At 39.2% G+C, this 20,283-nt stretch overlaps 1 protein-coding gene across 1 annotated transcript in view; it reads left to right on the top strand.

Moving 5' to 3' along the window:
• GMDS (GDP-mannose 4,6-dehydratase) overlaps positions 1–20,283 on the top strand; it is a 414,580-nt gene that overhangs the window by 329,953 nt on the left and 64,344 nt on the right. The window contains exons 8-9 of the mRNA XM_071736566.1: positions 5,018–5,136; positions 14,189–14,285. Coding sequence (XP_071592667.1) covers positions 5,018–5,136; positions 14,189–14,285 — 216 coding nt within the window. The remainder of the gene's footprint in view (positions 1–5,017; positions 5,137–14,188; positions 14,286–20,283) is intronic.

Genomic DNA, 20,283 nt, shown 5'->3' with positions numbered 1-20,283 from the left:
GGTAATGTTTCCTAACTTACTCAGAAATTGCTCCCTAATTGTTGACAGCTTTGAGGTAACCCATGCCCTCTGCAAGCGATAAGTAAGTAGAGCTAGACATTCACCAGTCTCTGCTTCTTTGTCTCTAAAATGCATGGACAATGCACCCTGCATCAGGCTGCAACTATCTGTTCCATCTCCTAAAGTAAACATTACTGATTTGGTTTGATTTTTTTTTCATGTGAGTGGCAAATACAAAGAAATCAGAAGTTCTCTGCATAATACCTAGAAACATGTATGAAAGATTTTTTTGACAGGATTAGGACTTGGAAAAAAATGCTATGTAGGAGCACAGGACAATATTACTTAACACCTATAGGAACATTTTCCATTTATCACATTGTGTGTCTCTTCAGTCCTATCTGGTTTGAGTCTTGCATTGGATGAGAAATAAGAAAAAGCTTTATTCATTCTCTTGAAAAATTGTCTTTTATTTTTAAACATAAATGATCAGCTGTATTTTTAGGTCTCAGAAAGATGGGTTTGAATTTTTTTTTTCTTTTAAATAGGCAGATACCTGATTATGATGCCATTTTATCAATCTACAGTTCTGGAGCAGTGAAAGGAAAACATCAAATATATACAGTTAATAAATATAACCTCAACTACTGAGTCTTTGTTATCCATGGATGACAGCCTGGTTAATAAATGTTTTCTCACTGAGATGCTGGACTGGAAGTTAATGGTGAAGCACATCTACAACATACTCCAGATGCTCTAGACAAGCAGACACATCACAACCATAGCAGCAGTGGCACGCACGGAATGTACCTATACAAGGGTTGTGTTAGGCCAGCTTGGCTTTTCCCCTTCACTAGTCCAGGTGCAAGCACTGTTCTGGTATGTTGCTTGAAAGTGGTACTTACTTCTGGCAGGAGTTTATATAGAGAAAAGGGGAAAGAAAAAAGATGAAAGAGGAAAGGTTTTGGCAGAGGCTATAGTTCAGGCATGCAGAACAGATATCCTAGTCCACCTAATCATAAAAGTGTGTCCGCTTGCTAGAGCTGCTGCATATCTCTCTCTGGTTAGATATCTGTCTTTAAAAGTAAATGACATAGTATTGCCATTACACTTTGTGAGTCACTAGACTGGAGCCAAAAAGAGTTCAAATATGAAAAATATGTTCTGCTACATTTGCCATTAAAGGAACAGTCATATTCTAAGAGAGCCGAAGCCTGAATTGTTTCCCTAGTAGTTTTCTTCTCCTTTTCAACATTTGTGCATGTTCTGCTAACTGGATCAAGGGAAAAACTAGGGAAAGGGTAGCAGAGGTGAACACAAGTAATTTCTTTCCTTGCTGTCAGCCTTTACAAAGAAGTCTGGGAAAATCCATGATTCTCCATCCCTGCACCAGAAAAATTCCTAAAATATATGACCTTGCGATGGTTAAAAGATAGCCAAGAGCCAAAGCTTGTCAATGTTTTTATCCCAGTTCAGCCATGTCATGGGTCATGTGGTTCAGCATGTGAACAGGAAGGTGAGAATGGGTGAACTTTTGCCTCAGTTGTGCAGTCCATCAGAGAATAAATGGAGCAAATCACTCTGCAGCTGTATCGGGAGGTGAACGGCTGAATACCTCTCACACAGAGGCCTTTGTGTTCTGGACATGATCTAGCATTATGATGGGATGCACTAGGCTGAGGCTTTGTAGCAATTACTAACCCATTATCACGCTAGAACATGAGATCATTTATCTTCTAATTCAGAGTGTCACCTGTTCTTCATTTGCCAGTCAATAACCATTAATTACTTTCAGTGGAAATTTAAACAAAGCTTTTCCCCTCTGTTAAAACCAGTAAGCCATTCAGTAACGACAAATAAACCTGGAACTGTATCTCCCCCTTTCCTCTCATTCTCAGCCCGGAGTCTGGTACAATATGAACTCTTAAAGGAAATGCCTAGGAATTGATAGGTCAAGGGCCTTTATTAGTCTGATGTGGGGGGAAGCACATTCCTGGCACTTGCTGTAGGGAAAGCATATAGCTTCTCCTTGGACACAGATTTCGCATTGGTTGTCACGGGCTGTACCTATGGAAATAAATTTTGAATGTAGAGCTTGCTCAGAAATTATTCTGCCTCCTAGCTTGCCTTTGCAGTTTTTATGGACTGTTCAGAAGACCTATTCAAAGCAAGAGCATTTGGTTGCCTTCCTTAAAGCAAAACAGAACTATCTCTTACTCTGTAATTTTTTGCCTGTTCATCTCTTCATATCTGATTTGATTGAGATAAGTGTAAGTGCCAACAATTATGAATGCTATAAAAAATAGAAGACCCAGCAATGATAGATTCTCATGTAATCATTCATCTAAAAATTCTTTCCTGGCAGGAATTGAGGCAAAAATTGCTTCTACATTGTTTCTTCATTGCTAAGTTGATCCTATAGAAATTTTCTGCAGTTTAAGTTGTATTTTCAGGACAGTGATTGCTTGCTCTTTGGAATGTTAGACAAGAGTTGATACATTCAAATGCATGAAACTTGGTGCAACCAATTCTCACAGGATGTTTTGTTAAGAGTTTTGTAGCTGTCACCTTCAGTGTATGTATTTGAGTAAAGAGAAACTTTCAATGATATTTTATATTAGTATACAAAATTAATGTGTAAATATTTTCAGTACTCAATGGACTGTTGAATGTCTCAGCATAAACACCCACACTGAAATTGTGTCCAATGAATTCCAATACTGATGTATTTAGAAGTAGAGACAATTAAAAAAAAAAAAAAAAATCGTGGAGAGTCTGATCCTGCTTCTACTTAGACATATTAGTGCCACTTTACAAAAGTGCATAGTAAGTACCAGGCCTGATTTCTATCAATGAATGGCGTTTAGCTGTTACATTTCTGTCAGATGTAACTGACACTACAGTGCTGTGTATGTTTCAATTCAAGAAAGGCAATTATGCGCAGCAAACATCCTCTAAAGTCAGGAGGACTGCTGTAAGTTCTGGCTCTGACTGACTGATTGTCTAATCTTGGAAATCCTTATTCACTCAACCAGTGCCTTCTCATATAAGGAAACTTCTTGTTTCCAGCTGGGCTGCTTAGTGAAAGCTGGAGGTCCATGAAATTAAGGTCTAGGCTGGGAGAACCTGAACTATCAATTACTTATTTTAGATACTCCTTTTAGCTCTCTGTGAAGCTGCTACTACTGTTTAATCCTGCAAGCTTGTCCAGTCATGAAGAAACAGGAGTTGGTGATTTACGGTGACCTCTTAAATCAGCAGGGAAACCCCAATGTTCCAAGAGAGCTCATATGAGAGATACAAGTTAAGACATCTCCTCCCCACATGAGGAGTTTCATCAGCCAGACGGGTATTTCTGCGTCATTGGCTAGGATCTTCAGTCCTGGAAAGGAAAATAAAGTTGCTGCCATTGTCCTGCCCAGCAGGTCATATCCCTAAAGCACAATTAATGTCAAGGACTTACACAGCAGTTGCCCAAAACCCAGCCTTTCACGCACGCTCAAGAAGCAAAAAGGTTCAAAAGGAACATGTTCATTAAATCTTGTCAAAACTCTGGAAGATGCATAAAATAATAACTGGGAAGAAAAATGACTTGCAAATAGAACCATTTAAGTGGAATGTATCGCCTTGCTATGCTGGACACTGATTTATTAAGAATAGGGAGGGAAAAATTGAATATTTCAGGTGGTATTTACCAAGAGAAACTGAGCTGTCCCAAAGCTTTTATTAATCTGATTTGCAGAGTATCCACTACCATCAAGGGACCTACTAAAGTTGTTTTCTTTAAAGCTGATGTGAAGAGGTCAATGCAAATAGCGTTGTGGATTACACTGTGAGAAGATGACAGTCCTCTTTACCATATGGAGAGAAAGTTGAATGATTTTGTTTTCCTTTTCTGGTTATTTATTAAATAGGGAGCATGCCATACAGGTATTCCCTTTTACTCTCCAAAGGAAATTAAGTGTTTACATCATTTTGATTGATCTGAAGTAATAATTATTCTGTCCGCCTACAGCTTCTAGGCAGTCAAATAGTCCAGTTGCCAGAGCAGTGGCTTGCACATCAGAAAACTGAAATGTACCTGCCGTGATACCTCAGACAAGTCACACGTGTCTTTGCATGCCTCTTTTTCCATCTGCTTTCCTGCTTTCATGCTGACTTAGCTGGCCAGACCTCTGAGATGTTGCTCATCCATCATTACTTGTTTGTGGGTGGGGACCCTGTGAAAGACATTGCTGTGGAAAGTGAACCTGCTCCCCTGAAATGCAAATATGTTGACAATCCCATGAAGTTTTGCTTCAAAACCTACTGTGATTTTTGCCACTGCACAAACAGTTCTCTGAAAGAGATGCTAATGGTTTTCTCACTTTTCTACCAGTGTTTTCTGTGTCCCTGTGTCAAAAGAAAAAGTTTCTGCTACTGTGCCTTAATATGTAACATTCAGCACTCAGAAAACCAGATTCATTTAGTCAAATATACTGTTGACCATTCTTAGTTACCTTCTCCATGACCTACTCCTAATTAAAATCTGAACAAAGGCAAAACAAATATGACAGAATAAAGAGCCATAAGGAGCCATATTTTCATGATTTAATGAGTTTTACATAGTTCTGTAAGACAGAGCAGAGCACACTAGGCTGAAACATCACAAAATTTTGTTCTTTTCTCTATATGTATGTCAGTTCATGCAGTGCTGTAGGCAAGTGAATTCATGCTTTTGAGCACTAAACCAAGTCACAGCATACAAAAGTAAACATATTAAAGTCTCCCCTGCAGAAAACCCTGCTGTGAAACAAATTGAAAATCAAATACAGAATTGTTTTCTATAATAAGAAATAATTTAACTCTTTCCAGACTTGCAATGAACTATCTAATAACCACTATGTTAGGAAAGTGCTAGTTTTCCCAGTTTGGGGTATGTGTGCGTATATGTAGTTATTTCCGTATCAAAAAATACAACAGTATAATATCATGTCCCACTTACACATTCACTGAATCTGACTTTGTCTTTCTGCAGGCCATGTGGCTGATGTTGCAAACAGAGGAGCCTGAGGACTTTGTCATAGCCACTGGGGAGGTCCATAGTGTCCGTGAATTTGTGGAGAAGTCATTTAAACACATTGGGAAAACCATTGTGTAAGTATGAACATGCGAAAGCAGCTACAGGTTGAACATTGCTAGCCTGTTCCATCTGCTTTGTTACAGAGTGTTGTTTCTCTACATTCTTCTTTTTTTCCCTTTGCATTCTAATTTTTTAACGTATGAGACCTTCTGGGCATAAACGGCTTCCACAGAGAATATGTCTTGTGTTGCCCTCTAGAACATGAGAAAAAAAATGTAGGCAGGTTCATCTTAGTGTCTATTGCAAGTCTTCATTCTCTGTTCTCCCATCACTCCACACCTTGGGAGAAATATGCCCCTCCGGAGAGGTTTAGTACCAGCATGCAGTTTATCACCCTGATGCAAAAGGGGATTTTCTGTCCCCTTTCTCTGTTTTGTGCCCCCAGTCTCTACAGTCCTGCTCCCATCCTCTTCCATCTCAAGAAGTGACACCTGCCAACCCTGTTCTTTCTGCATGACAGCCCATCAGCCACACCACAAGGATTAGGTAGCAACCCACTCTACATTCCTATTAGCTCCTCTTCTCCTAAGCCATAAAAATGTTGAGCAGTGGGTGCAGAATGTTTACAATGCATATTCCACATAGTTTGATTGAAAATACAAAATTCCTTCTCAAGGCCGTATAATAAAACCAGGATGGCTTGGTGAGCGCCTTCTGTAATTTATATTTTTATTGTTTATTATTTTTTCAATTTCCCTCCTTCTGTATCTTCTCTGGGCCCCATGCATCAACATACCGATCTCAGCTGGAAAAGGGAGAGGAAAGCCACAGGCTCTTCCATGACGCTAGCGCCAGGGCTGTTCCTCAGGCCATCAAAGTCACTCATGCAGCTGGTGAACTTTTGACAGGGCCAATAAGTTTTACTTGGGAACAAAAACTTGACAAATTCAATAAATATGCAGAAGTGCACAGATATATACAATATTATTTGAACAGCCAGTGGGTGGCTGGGGAGGTAATAACATTTTCCCCTCGGTGAGTTTTTAGTCTGGTTTCAATTTTTTGGCATCAACTGCCAGAAAGTAATTCTGGTGGGGAAGAGAGAGACTGTATAAATAGGATTTCTAGCCCAAAAGCTCAGTTTTGGAACTAAATTTCTCTCTGTATTTGTAGCATCCCTTGATAGCAAGATGTCCCTGTATGATCACATATTGTCCCATCTGCCTTACCAGCCATGAGGTTTGACAGAGTAAAGGGGAGGTAGTAGGAGCTCTGGTAATTGCTTTGTCTTTTTATTTTTCCTCCTTTTTCTATACTTTTGCATCCTATGTTTATAAGGTAATTCCCCCTAGTAAGCATTGGTATGAATATGCTGTAGATTCTGTTGCTCCAAATAAATAAGAATTCCTTATAATTTTGAGAGCAATTTTGTCAGTGTCTTGTGTTGTTTGCAAAAGTAAGGTGAATATTTGATAAACAACTTTTTTTAAAATTTTGATTACCTGGATTTGGAAACTGAAATGTATAGATCAATACCTTCCTGGATGTCTTTATTTGCAGATACTCTCAATATTGCAGCTTCTTTTGATGTCATTAGTTTAAAATCAAACTCCTTGCTTTGGTATTGGCCTAAGGTGTTTCAGAATTTCAGAATAAATCATCATGTATTTTTCAGAAAGCAAATTAAACTCTTGATAAAACCTAAAGAAAAAAAGAATTAGACGAATAGAAGTACTTTTGTGAATAGCTTCTGTTATAGAGAGGATATGAAAGGCTTACTTTAGATTTAGTTGGTCCTAACACAGAAAATTTTGTGTCCTTTATGTTTAATTTTTTGCTCACCTGAGGCTCCATATGGTGGATTACATATCATTCATGCAGCTAGTGCCTGGACTGAATCAGTCACAAGTTTCTCTCTCAGGGAAGTTTTACAGCACAACTCCAAGTAAGGTGATAGGACAGGTATTTTTTGTGTATAAAGGCACAGTGGCATAATTACATTCTTTCACTGATCAATAAGAGAAATTTTCAAAAACGGTATAAGAATCCACATGACATCTAGTGACATGGATTTTTAGGAAAATAAATTGCTTTAGAAATGGGGCTGTTCAGAACATATCTTCTGAAATGTTTGAATAAGGTATTCCTTAAGCTGTTATGAGTGGTATATAAATAGCTATATATATGGGGACTGACGTGAACTTTTAGGTCCTAATGATGACTTTGTTACTGATCAATTTGACAGTGGTGCAATTCTGGTCATTTTAGATAGGGTTTGGCCAGATAAGCCAACTGTTCCTTCCCCCTTCTCCCAGGGTGGGAGTAGTGTCACAGCAGACCTACTACCCATCCTGTAGCCATCGTTCATCTTCCAAATTGCACTACGTGTAAAATATTTCTGAGGATTCAGAAAACTTCGTTAAGAACTTCCATAAATTTTCTAGGTGTCAGCCTGGCCCATACCATTTTTCTATATGTCAGCCTTTTGCAGCACACACACACTGTCTCCTAACTCTTACTGGCATCTTGGCCGGGGGGCTACTAATCTCTCACATTCTTTGAAACCCCCAAGGACTTTCTACTCCCACCTCCTCCAGTTTGAACATATCTTCTTCAGGGAGTAAGTGCTAAATCCTCCCTTTTAGCACTGTGAGACCCCACTGGTGAGTCCCATTGATCTGTTTCTTTACAATTTATGAGGCACCTAAGAAACAGTACACGAGAGTGCAATTGCTAAGAGTTCCTGTGAGAATGGATGCTTTCTTCCTATGTCTCTTCCTCAAAGCTTGGTTGAGTTTGGGGTTTTTTTTGCAGGGTTGCAGGTATTATGAAATTTTGCAACTTCAGGAACTTACCTGGGAAATTTCCAGCAGCCCTTTTCACTGCTGTAAGTGATGGCACAGCTTCTTATTATTGCTGTACAATACACCTTTCAAAATTGATGGAATGATTGAGCTAGTGGCCAGGGGGGATGTCATGGCAAGCAGCAGTTGGCAGAGCTCCTAGAGCATCTGAGAACACAGGGCACATGTGCAGGAGCTCTTAACACTCCCTGCTTTGTGATTTGGCACTGAAAGTTGCAAATGTCACATAGTCTTAGCTGTCACATCTTGATATTGAATTAGAGAACAGGAAGAAAAGCAATCCTGGCTGCCCCATCAACCAACTAAAAGTGTTTCTTTTATCTTTTTTAGCTTTTTGTCTTCCTAACAATTCACATTAACATTCACAGCTGAAAATCCAGGTCTGCATAAAATGTCTTTCCAAAAAGATAACATAATATTCTGTCATTGCCAGTCAGTACTGCCATTGTCAGTACATGTCTGGCCACAAAAAGTGAAAAAGAAACTTCACCACATTTTTTTAACTAATGAAGTGTATATCTGCAATAAGACTGATTCACTCTCTGAAACTAACTCTAAAGTGTACAGAGGTTTATCTGTTTATGTGGGGTTCTTTTACTTCTAACATTTATTTGTCAAGGGAGAATTTTCAAATTATATTTATATAGTCCTCCGAATCATTCAAATTCAGTCCTTTGTACTAACAGGAAAGCCTCAGAGCTACAAATATTTTCCCCCTGTAAGGATTACATTTTTTTGTCTTTTACTTTCCCTTCTACTTATTACTAATTAAGTAGTACTTGGGGGAAACACTTCCCGCCTATAATTTGAACTACAGCAGGGTAAACGAAACAGGCAAACGCTTGTCTTGACTAATTTTCTGTCATTAATCTTATTAAATTAGAACAGCATTGCAAAGATAGCCTGAAACCACTACAGCATTCTGTGTTCTTTGCAGAGTGCTACAAAGACTGCTGTCTGCAAATGTGGAAAGAAAAAAAAAAAGAAAAGGGAAAAAAAAAAAACCAAACTATTCAAGCAGTGGAAAGATTTACTGTGGTTTTTATTAATATAAAAACACATGCACATTTGTTGCAGAAATATTCGTTTCTTCCAGAATCAGAATTAATTTAGTAAAAATGAATATTTTACTCCAGTCATTTGGCTCTCCATACAAATTTTATCTTAGCTAACATGCCAGCTGGTCTTATAAAGGATCACCCAAATAAGAGGAAGCTTTCAGATAAGCTATAAGGTCTAATGAGGTGAAGGACTAGCAGAAGTAGAGTAGTAGCCTCTTCAGTGACAGTGAAGGTTGAACTGGAATTGAACTGAGGGAGGAGGTTTTTGTGGTTTGTTTGTTTGTTGTTTCTTTTTACCTTAAAGTGGAAGGTTGGGTTACAGAAATGCATGAGATTTGTAGGATTGCTGTAAGAATGGGAAACCAACAATATGTAAATAATGGGTCTGTGGAGATATGGAAAAAGAGTCATCAAAAGGCATAATCAAAACAACTGCTCTTTCCATGTCTTGTTGTTGCCCACCAAAAATTGCTGGCTGACCAGTGCTGTGTTATTTTTAATGGGTCAGGAAAATGATAAGCTTTCAGGTAAGGAGGAAGGGAACAGAATCTCATACAGTTGAAGGTATTTTGAAGAGTAACACTTGAAAGGGACTCAGCCAGGTCAGTGAAGAATGCTGTCCTGGGAAAATGATTGTGAGCAAAGTTTGTTGCTTAGGACTGTACCACTTTAACACCATCATCACTGTAGAATGTAAGTTTTAGTGGGGCATTTAACCCAACTCAGATGAAAAATTAACTCTTCAAGCTGAGAAAACTTTTATTACTTTCTTATTTGTACAAGGTTTTATCTGTGAGCAGGGCTAATAATTGTTTCAGAACTCAAATTAAGGTTTGAAAACTGTAGCTATTTAATTACCTAATTTCATATGTTATAAGAGGTATAAGGAATATATAAGAGATATATAGGAAGATGGGGTGAGAATTAAATGTGGTGTGTCAGAGGAAATTCCACTTGTTTTCCTCCCAGATGAGATGAAAATAGTTCTCAGAAATACAATCTGGAAAAATATCTGATTTCAGGTCAGCTGGACATCTTTGTTTCTCTTCTAAACTCATTTTAAAGAAAGAATAACTTAAAAATAATTTATAAAGCCATTCTTCAAAAAAATCCATTCTGAAAATATAAAAGAATTTTTTTTAGATATTATTAATATAATTTTGTTTCAGTTTTACAATAATGGAAGTTACTTGAAACTAGAACTTTTCTTTCCAGAATGTTTTGGGTTTTCACAGATGTATTAAATCTCTTGAGAAAACATTTTCTTCTCAACACCAGCTTTCACAATTTGGAGTAAGGGGATAAAAGGCTCAAAAGATTCCAATGAACTGGGGGAAAAAAAAATTAAAAAAAAAAAAAAGTAGGGAGACCAGCATATATTTTTTGTTAAAGTTTCATAATGTGGGGAGTCACAATTTGGATTTTTGAAACATTATCTTAACTACTGGGAATGTAATAACAACAGTAGCATTTTTTTTCAATTGTGTTCCCTTAGTGAACAAATACTGAAGACCTGATTCACCAGAGCATTTATAAAAAATTTTAAGTACATTTCTCTCTGGTAGCCATGTCCTTTAGATTTAAGCAAAAGATCATAGTTAAGCAGTCCCTATATCCTTGATTGCTTTGAAGTACCTGAGCTGATGGCAAGGTTGGTGGTTGAGTTGGTGGCAAGGAAGGAACATATGAAGGGCCCTTTTAAAGTTTCCCTACAAAAGATTAGTTGCAAAAACCATTAATGGTCTGTTTTATGGTGTCAGTTTTGCTGTTCATAAAGTGCCAGGACAGAATGAAGTGCTTTAGCTTAACTGTGTGTGGCAGCCATCAGGCCCCAGTCCAAAAAGTCTACACAAATGGTGTGTTGTATTAGCTGTGGAAGAAGAAAAAAATTATTTTTTAATTAATGTATCTTTAATTTTCAAATGTGAAAATATTTTCTTTTGGCAAATATTTGATTTTAAAAGGGCTATGCGATACTTTTATTTTCCGCAATGAGGCTGAGCACCTCTAGCTACTCCTGGTTTTAAATACTTTTTTAAATGCTATCACTTCTATTTCTATGTACAGATTAAGCAAGGAGATGAAATGCATATACTTGTGCAGTTTATCTGTGTTTTTGTGAAAGTTTTTTGTTTTAGTCAATTACTTCACCACCTCAAAAATGTATCTACTTGGCCTTGTTTACTTCTCAGTCACAGCCATTTGGGCCATTTGGTCCCTTGCAGTGCTATTCCCACCCTCCCTTGATTATCCCCATGTCCTCCCTGCCCCCCTCACACCCAACCGAGTGGGTGCCCCAGCTCTTTGTCCTCAGAAAGTCCTCTATACCTGTGGAAGTTTTCAGAGTTTGAAGCTTGCTGTATTACTGAATATTTATAGGAAATGGAAAATAACTGGAATCTCCAGACCTGAAGAAAAAAAGGAGCATTCATCACATCTGATAATAAGTATTATAACAGTAGTGATCAGCAGATATGGAATTAGCCTTAAATTAAACACATTCAGTTCCTCTGTAAATCCAGAGCGTAAAAGCTCTTGAGGTGAAGAACCTTTTAAGCAGGTGAACTTGCAAGTGCATTTGAAACCTTGCCTTATATATCCTTCCCTAGGTGCAGAGCATTTTGTCATATGGCTGATGCCATCAGCTGTGAGAGCAAACCCATCCTTTGCTTGAGTGAAAGGATGAAGGTCCACAGTGTGGAGACAGCAATGGTCTTGCTGTAGGCTCATTGCCTGAAGGCTCCAGGACCAATATCTCATGAAAAGGCTGTGCCAGGCCAGCAAACACCCACCTGGAAGCCCCGAGCTTTGGTACCTGCTGGGGGCGTAGGGGAGCCACTCCTCATCCCTGATAAATTTAGCCCAGCCCTGATAAGCCAAATTTTCTTGAGCCAGGGACCCTTTGCATTTCCCCCAACGCTGTTTTCTTGCCTTCTTGGGCTTCTCCATTAAGGAACAGAAAGATGGGTAGTCCTTGTGGCTGGGGCTAACAGATAGCACAACACAAGGGTTTCCCATGCCTTCTTCCACCACCTTTATGCTTCCAGGATAATCTGGCATTGTGTTTTCCAGTTTATAATTCTGACTGTGAGTTGACTACAAATTAAGCAAGGTCTTGGTGGTGTGTGGGTTTTTTTCCCTTTCCTTGCAGTTAAAGGAAGAGAAGAGGGAGAGTTGGTTAGCAAAATGGATGTCTTGCTCCTGGTTGTCAGGTTGGCCCCCACCCATTCCCTTTTATCAGCAGCGTGGTGTCCCCAGCTGTGAGCACCAAGGTGCCAGTAGTAATTAAAAGTGCAGCTCTCAAAGACTACTTTGTTCACAACGAGAAGTGCTTGCTGCTTTTTTTTTTGTTTGTTTTTTCTCTTTTTTCTTTCCCTTGTGAACTTTTCACATTGCTGGGCCGAACAAAACGGGTGGAGATTTCTTCTTAAGCTATTTCTATTGTTCTATAACTTTGATAGTGACATTAAGTGAGTCTTTACTGGCTCGGCTGAGCCTTCTGGAGCCTGTTGGGTGTTAAATGGGGTTCTCTGCTCAGTGACCTCCAACAACCACTGACGTCTCCTGATCTAAGAGCTTCCTGTTGTTTTACTGGTGACGGTTAGTTTTCTATTAAGCTCATTTGAGTCCTGCACATTTTTACCCTCTGCCCTTTAAAGGGAGGGACTAATGTTAGTTTTGGCTTCTGAATGAAAACTTTGCAGTTCAGGCTTCAAACAGAGCAACAGTGAAAAAGAAAGAAAGAAAATTTAAATTATAAATCATCTTCAGCATCATGGTGTGGCTTTTTACAGATGACCTGACTATGGCTATTATCTCTTGGAAATCACTTCAATGTGATGTCTTCCCAAAATCAAGCATCCTACAGTGTTTGCTAGTTATCCAGAAGTCATGAGTTGGGCTTCAAAAAATCATAAAAACTAGCAATAAATGCTTACTTGCCATTTCCTCCTGCCTTTCAGTGTTTTAACATTCTTGGGTACACAGAGGTCACATTTTCAAACTTTCCTCCTTAGCCCTCAGGGCTAGAAACTCAAAAATTAGGGCTGAAATGATGGTCAAAGAATCAGGAGCTTTGAGCAAGGAGAAATAAAATGTGTGCCAAAATCCCCAAATCTGGCAGTACAATTAGTAAGAGGGAAGTGAATAGCGCTTTCATTGCTGGTGACTGAGGCTAAATGGCCTAAATCATAGTGGTGATTTAAATTACACAGATTTTACTTACACGAGCAAAAAAATAAAAGTATTTAATCTGTGCACTTTTGTGCCAGGCTGGTTCAGAACCCCCTGATGTACACTGCAAACCAAAAAGCAAGGACAGGATAGAGTTTCAATCATAACTCTGGATTTTGTATATTCAAAGGATTAGGTATGATGCTCCAATGTACCTCCCTGTATGCTTCCCATGAAGCATTTGTTTAGAGAGGGAGCATTGTCCTCACTCCCAGGCTTCAGGATTGCCTCCCCAGGGACCAGTCACCCACCAAACTGCTGCTCCTGAAATTTTATATCAGGACAGTTGCTAACCAAATAGTTCATGGTGCAACCAAATCACATAAATTAGAGCAAACTGCAGGCTGTTCAACACATATGAAGCTAATTTGGATGAAGTGTCTGTCTTTCAGCTCACAGGTAGTGAGTGCTGTTTACAATACATATATGTGAAGTGCCATGTTGAGCTAGGACTGAAAACTCAAGAGCTGTTTTTGTTTTGGTTTTCCTAGTTAAGCACAAATTAAATTATGCAGCTTAATGCTATTCAAACAGAGCTTTACGTCCATAAAATTAACAGATTAAAGAGTTCCTGAAAGTATTGGCCAAAATACAAGAATGAAAAATATTTTAAGAAAACAACTTTGAACCAATCCACAAATGAAAAACCTCTCTGTCATATTTATTTGCAGATACATGAGACGTTCTGAAATCAGGACATTTTATTTTCCCCTAGCATTATGTGTTTAATTTGGAAGTCCTGTATTTTAGACCTTCCACTGAATCAAAAACCAAAACAAAGAGACTTCAAAAGCCATTGTTGCTCCATTCAAGTCTAAACTCTGCCTTTGTTCCTATAGCTAATGAGTTTATACTGTCCTGCAGGGAGAATTGACACCGGCCTCAAGTAAATGAAAGCAGGCCAAATGTTGGTAAGATCAGAGCACTAAAGTAATTATGGGTTGATTAAATGTTTATCTTCTTTACAGGTGGGAAGGGAAGAATGAAAATGAAGTAGGACGATGCAAAGAGACTGGCAAGATTCATGTGACAGTCAATCACAAGTACTACAGGCCAAGTGAAGTGGTAAGAAAATGCCCCCTCTTAGCTTTGCAAATGAATAATCCAATCACTGAGCCAATAAATTGCTGCATTTGGCCAGCAGGCTGTGAAAAAGGCTTAATTGCACTCCTGCTGCCAGCTTTTAGAGCTTTAAATTAGCCTGCTTGTTGGCCCCCTCACAGCCAGCTACCTGGGAACAAGCAAGGCAGGCAGCCCTGCAGCAGCTGCTCTGCTCTGTCACAGAGATGCTGATCTGCTTCTGTCCCCCTCTCTAAATGGGGGAGGGGATGCCTAAGGGTGAAGCATCACCTTACCTGAAACAGAAAAGAAGTGCAAAACAACTTGTTGTTCCTTCTGGTCTCAAATGAGTATGTGGTCATCTCTCCATCTGCAAGAAGGGAGAGAAGAGGAAGGTGGGCACTCATAGAATTGATTTTTAAAGTACCTCCTGTGTTCTCATGACAGTGTTTCAACTCCAGCCAGCAAGTCATCCCTGTTCAGCTTGGATCTTTGTAACTAGGTACCACAAAATGCCTAGTTTAGAAATCCATGTGTGCTTTGTTTTCCCGGGTGTTTTGCAGGGACCCACTCAGTAAATGCTCATTTGCAGAACATGTCTTTACTCCCAGGAATTTCTCAGTGAAGTCTGCTGAGGGTGCTCAACCAGCACACACTGCCAGCAGGACCAAGTCTCTAACCCCTCTGCTTCAATTGCCTAATGAGCACATTAGGAGAGGGAAGAAAAGAAAACATGTCAAACTGGGTGGTAGCAGCACACGAAGATGGTACAGGACAGAGCCTGGTTTCTGGACACAGGGAACAATAGCCCCAGTTGTGTGCAGTGGGGATGGGTGTGCCCAGGAGAGGATGTTCTGATCATCTGGGAAGGGTGATACCAGCCCTGCTGGCTGCTGACACAGCATCCCTTCAGAAATGCTGGTTTCGGCTGCCTGATTGAAGCAAGGTGTGACAAGAGCATATTTGTCTTGACATGGATTACAGGGTGGCAGTGGGAAGCTGCATGTATGGAGCTGGACGTGAGTTCTAAACTGGAAATTCAGAGGGCAATGAAGACTTACAAAATGGTCTGAGCCTGTGTATCAGAATCAAATGCTAGGAAGTCGTTAAGAGCTGTCCATCATTCTGTGCTTTGGTAAGGTGTCAGGATGATAAGGAGGACAGGGAGACAAAAGGACTTGCCAGACAGGAAAAGGACACTTGACCCAACAAGTCTGTGCTTTGTGAGACCCACTTCCCTGCTTTGTCATACCTCTTAATAATGAGTACATATTCACTCAAAAATTATGCGTAGTATCTAGCTCTTCTGAAGCCCTAGCTGCAGTTCCCCCTCATTCGTGTGCTTGGACATTTTCTGTTGAAATAGTGGTGTGCATAGTTTCCTCTCCTAGCCTTTACTGGTGTCCTTCAGGGAAAGCAATTTCTGGATTTTCAATGCAGCTCACAATATGCTTGCCCGTTGTAGGACAATGCATAAGCACGGGTCCCTCAAGAATGCTCATGGAATATGCTAGTCCCTACGTAAGAATAGGGGTATATCTAAGTAAAGAGTGAAATATATCCTTGAAATAACACCGAGTATAAACTCAGGAGGGGAGGTCTGATGTTAATCTGAAATTACCTGATGATCTGATCTGTCATAGGCCACCTTCTGTTAGGCTCCCTCTCTCTCTCTCTCTCTCTTTTGCTCCCTCTCTCTCTGCCCCCCTTGCCTTGCATTTGACACTGTCCCAGGAAGGCTGTGAAGCTGCTTTGGCACCAGCAGGGTAGAAACACAAAGCGGGTTTAGAAGTACCTTTGTCTTGAGGGCTTTGTAGATGAACTTTGAGCAAACTCCTCTATGAAAAGATGTGGCAGAAGCTATTGCACGTTGTCATGAACTTGTTGAAGGATACAGAATAGGCTTTATTTTTATCAGCCTGTGAAAAGGCAAAGGTTGATGTATCTTTTTGTGGTTTATTTCCAATCCAGTTTAACCTGTCCTGATTTACCGTGGTTTATTTAACTTCTTAAGTAAGTGGATGGTACACACTCTTCATACCCACATATTCAGAAACAGTTCAACATGCATCACACTCGCCATGTCTTCTGGGTTTTTCTTGACTGACAACAAACAATTTTTATACAATGCTTTACTTTTCTATGCTCACCACGTTTCTTGTGTACTGAGGTCAACCACATAACTTCTGAATGGGGATTTTTTGGGGGCTGATTCTTCCAGGGGAAGTAGTGAAGAGACTCAGTGTGATTGTAACTTTTGTTTTCCTTACCTGATGCATAGAAAAAGATTTAACCTAAATTCTAAAGTATGCAACACTTCTCAAAGCTGATAAGGTGAAGAACTGATAAGCTCTTGATCTGTTTCATCCACACAGAGAAGCAGGGCAGGGATATTCCAGGACCTTAAGCTGTTATTTTGGGTGCCAGGGTTCTTGGCAATAAGCTTGGCATCTACTTCACACAATCAGAATTTCCTTTTCAAAAGGAATCCATCTCAGGATGGATACCCAGAATAACTTCTGGGTTTTTAAATTCTGAATTTATTTCAGCTCCTTACAAAAGGCAGGTGTACTTCAGCCCATTTCAGTCACTGAATCACACCTGTGTAATTCCAAAAAACAAGACCAAAATCCAAGCCATTGCAAGAAAGCAGTGAGGAAAGCAGTGAGAGAACTGAAATGTCCCCTCCCACCAGCCTCACTAAGTCTGCTGAAGGCAAGAAAGCTTTAGGTTGACATTTTGGAAGGAGGCTTAGCCAGGCCAGTTAACAGGAATTCTGCTGTTGAATCCCAGCTGACACAGAAAATCTGATGCTCAGATTCTCATGTCTTATTTGGAAATATTTCTGTCTCTCTCTCCCTCAAATTTAACCTCAAATTTCCTGGTATCCTGGAAAGTGAAAATAAATATAATATAATCTTGTGTAGTGTCAGTTTTGACGGTGCCAGTATATTAATTTGAAAACACATTTGTTTTCTTCAGTTAGTGATCCCTGGGGTCAAGGCCTCCCATTGAAAAGCTTAGCTGTACTGAAGAAGAAACCTTGAAATGTGAGACTGTCTTCTGATCAAACTAAGTACACCCTTTGAATGCCTTGACTCTGAATCTCTTCATTCTGTTTTTGACTGCTTTGGGGCCCCCTGATATTTACTGGCCTTGGGAATTGTTCCTGCTAATGCTTCTAATGCCTATCTCTCCACTTCCCTCCTTGCATCTTGCCAACTACAAACCTACTGGTATAATTACTTTCAGCTTATATCAGTATCTTCTCTGACCCTTTTTAGTTGTATTTGGAGACTCTATCCTGCTGCAAGGACTGGGGAAAAATTATGACTTCTGCCTTTCTTAAAATGAGCAGTTTTCACAGGAGCTTCATGGCAAGTTGCTTTTTATACTGCATTTGATACACTGTGAGGGATGATTTCACACATTTTGCCATTTTTTTTAGTGCATGGATGGTAAAGTCATACTTTACACTCAGTTGCTCCTCTAGGCATATAAGGATAAGATTCCACTATGGTTTACTCACCTGTAAAGTCTAGATACTTCAGAAATTATCACAAAAGTCTTTTCTGATTTTGTTACAGTCAGAATGTTCACATGGTAGGTTGGCAACTTAGTCTATACTTGGGTTTAAACAGTGTATTCAATTTTCACAAAAATAATACTAAAGTTAGTTTAATTTTTTTTTTTAAAGTTAAAACCAAAATTCAGTGAGGTACCTCACTCAGTTGGAAACAAGCAACTCTGCAGCACAGGATGTCAGAAGCATCAGGTCTTTCAACCCCTGAAGTTGGGTAATTTTTAGAAAATCCAGGCCTGTCTTTAATTTTCTTATCTTTCAGCAAGCTAATTACTATTAATTTGTATGTAAAAATTTCCCTCCAAGAACTGCACAGTTTCTTCTAATCAAATTATGTCCGCTAAGGTGTTTGAGTAAAATTGCCTCTACTATTTTTGCATGGCAGATATTAAGCTAACAGTTCTATAGGAGCTTGCTTTATTTCCTTGCCCTGTCTTACAACAATGAAGATTAACTCCAGATTTCATTGGTCTATCCTGTCATTACAGAACATAAGATGTAAATAACTCTAAATTAGGAATTTATGTTACCCTTTAAAAGGGAAGAAAAAAAAGGAAACCTTTCAGCCATATGTAAATGTTGTTTTTTTCTCCAAATCTAATGCTCTGCATGTGCTACAGGGAATTCTTCACCTTCCCTCCCACCTGTTTCTGTAGTTGTCCTACAGCTTGCTTAGGGTAGGAACTCCAGGTTGTATTCATGCATCACATTTGTTACGGGCTGGCACAGCTGTAACTATGAGGATGTACACAGATCAATGCAAATTTCCTTCCTTTAAGCAAGCCCTGGAAACTCTGTCACAATGTGATGCTAATATTTAGGCAGTCATCTGGCCTCTTATTATTCTTCTTCAAAGAAAAAAGGGCATACTAACTTCTTCCTTTTGTTTTATGCCTAAAGCAATTAAGCATTTTTCTTCCAGTCCTTCTTAGTACTGATATAAATGAAACTCCACTTAATGGTTAGGAGGGAAATTTCATGGTAGTGTCAAAAGATACTTCACCCTCCTGGAATTATTTCTTTAAAACTGCTCCTTCTAACTCCCTGAGAAGTTCTATATAACTCCCTATTAGGTTGTTAGCTTTCCAAGGACAGGATTGTTTGTTGTATCTAAATATCTACAGACAAATACGCACATACATAAAAGAAATTTCCCTGGTCTTCTATGCATTGCTTGCACTAAACTTTACATCTTTGCTTAGCTGCATTTGGCCTCAGTTGCCCTTTTTCCTCCTTGGAATTAAGCAGGATGGCTTTAAATTTCAGTCTCTTCAGATGTTTTTTAAAAATTCAGCTCTATGTTTCCCATGTTTCATAGGATTCCAGTAAAAATTCCTTGGGGCATATCACATTCTCCCAAAGTCAGCTTTCTTATAGTCAAAAACATTTCTGAACTCCTCTAAGTGTTCCTGCCCTAAAGAGCATTTAGAGTCTAATGAAACTATGATCACAAAACCCTAAGTGCCCTGCACTTCCACTTCAGTTTTCATACACCCTTCATTTCCTACTCCTAAGTTCAGAGCTGCCTGTGACTGTAAACTGTTCGGATGTCTGCATGAGGAAACACATGCTTCCCATCCTCAAGGATCTTTTTTCTCTTCTGTGTCAATATGTGGCCTGTTTTAATACTATGAAAATGAAATGGGAGCATTCAAGGAAAAATAATCTTGAGATTATTTTCCTGTCTATTTTCTTCCCTAGCAGACAGGTAAAGAAGTTGCAAGTTGATGTAAGTCTGATGGTCTTCTAATACCTGTTTTTTCCCTCCTTCTTCTGAAATTGTATGTCAACATCTGAAAACTGCTGCCTTGGTAAATGATTACTTCTGTTGTCCTCAATTCTCCTCCAAGCTGACTTTACTGCTGTGTAAGCCAAAATGTTTGTATCTTTCCTTACTTCACATTCAACATTATCTCTGTATTTCATTGTCACCCTCTTCCTTTTATTTGTCCCTTCTGGTAATAAAAACTGCAGTGTGTTTTTTCATTTGTTTGTTCTAGTTAAGCCTTTCCATATCAACCATTTCAGAGCTTTCTCTGAAAACATACACATCAAATTCAGCCAAGTAAAATAATGATTAGTAGTAATGTGTCTCCATATAGCATCTGGAAGGCACTGAGCACTCTGCATATTTTAAATGTTTCTCAATGAGCATGTTTTAAAAAACCAAGAGAGTCTCTTCATTTTCACTTCTGAAATGCACATATGGCAAAGCAGACAGACTGCACTGCTTGAGTGAGATCATGAGATGGTAGCAAAATCAGGAGAAGACCCTGATGGTGGTGTGCCCTGCTGCCTTTCCTCGTGGACACAACTGTCCTTCCACAGGTAGCTTCCTAGTTTTTTATCTCACTCTGGTTTTGTTCATCTTAGATATTTCTTAGAAGACAGGAAGATCATTTTTGCTATCAAGTTTTTATT

This window comes from Heliangelus exortis, chromosome 2 (genome assembly GCF_036169615.1).
Source record: "Heliangelus exortis chromosome 2, bHelExo1.hap1, whole genome shotgun sequence".
Lineage (NCBI taxonomy): Eukaryota > Metazoa > Chordata > Aves > Apodiformes > Trochilidae > Heliangelus > Heliangelus exortis.
This window is presented reverse-complemented; position numbering and strand designations above follow the sequence as displayed.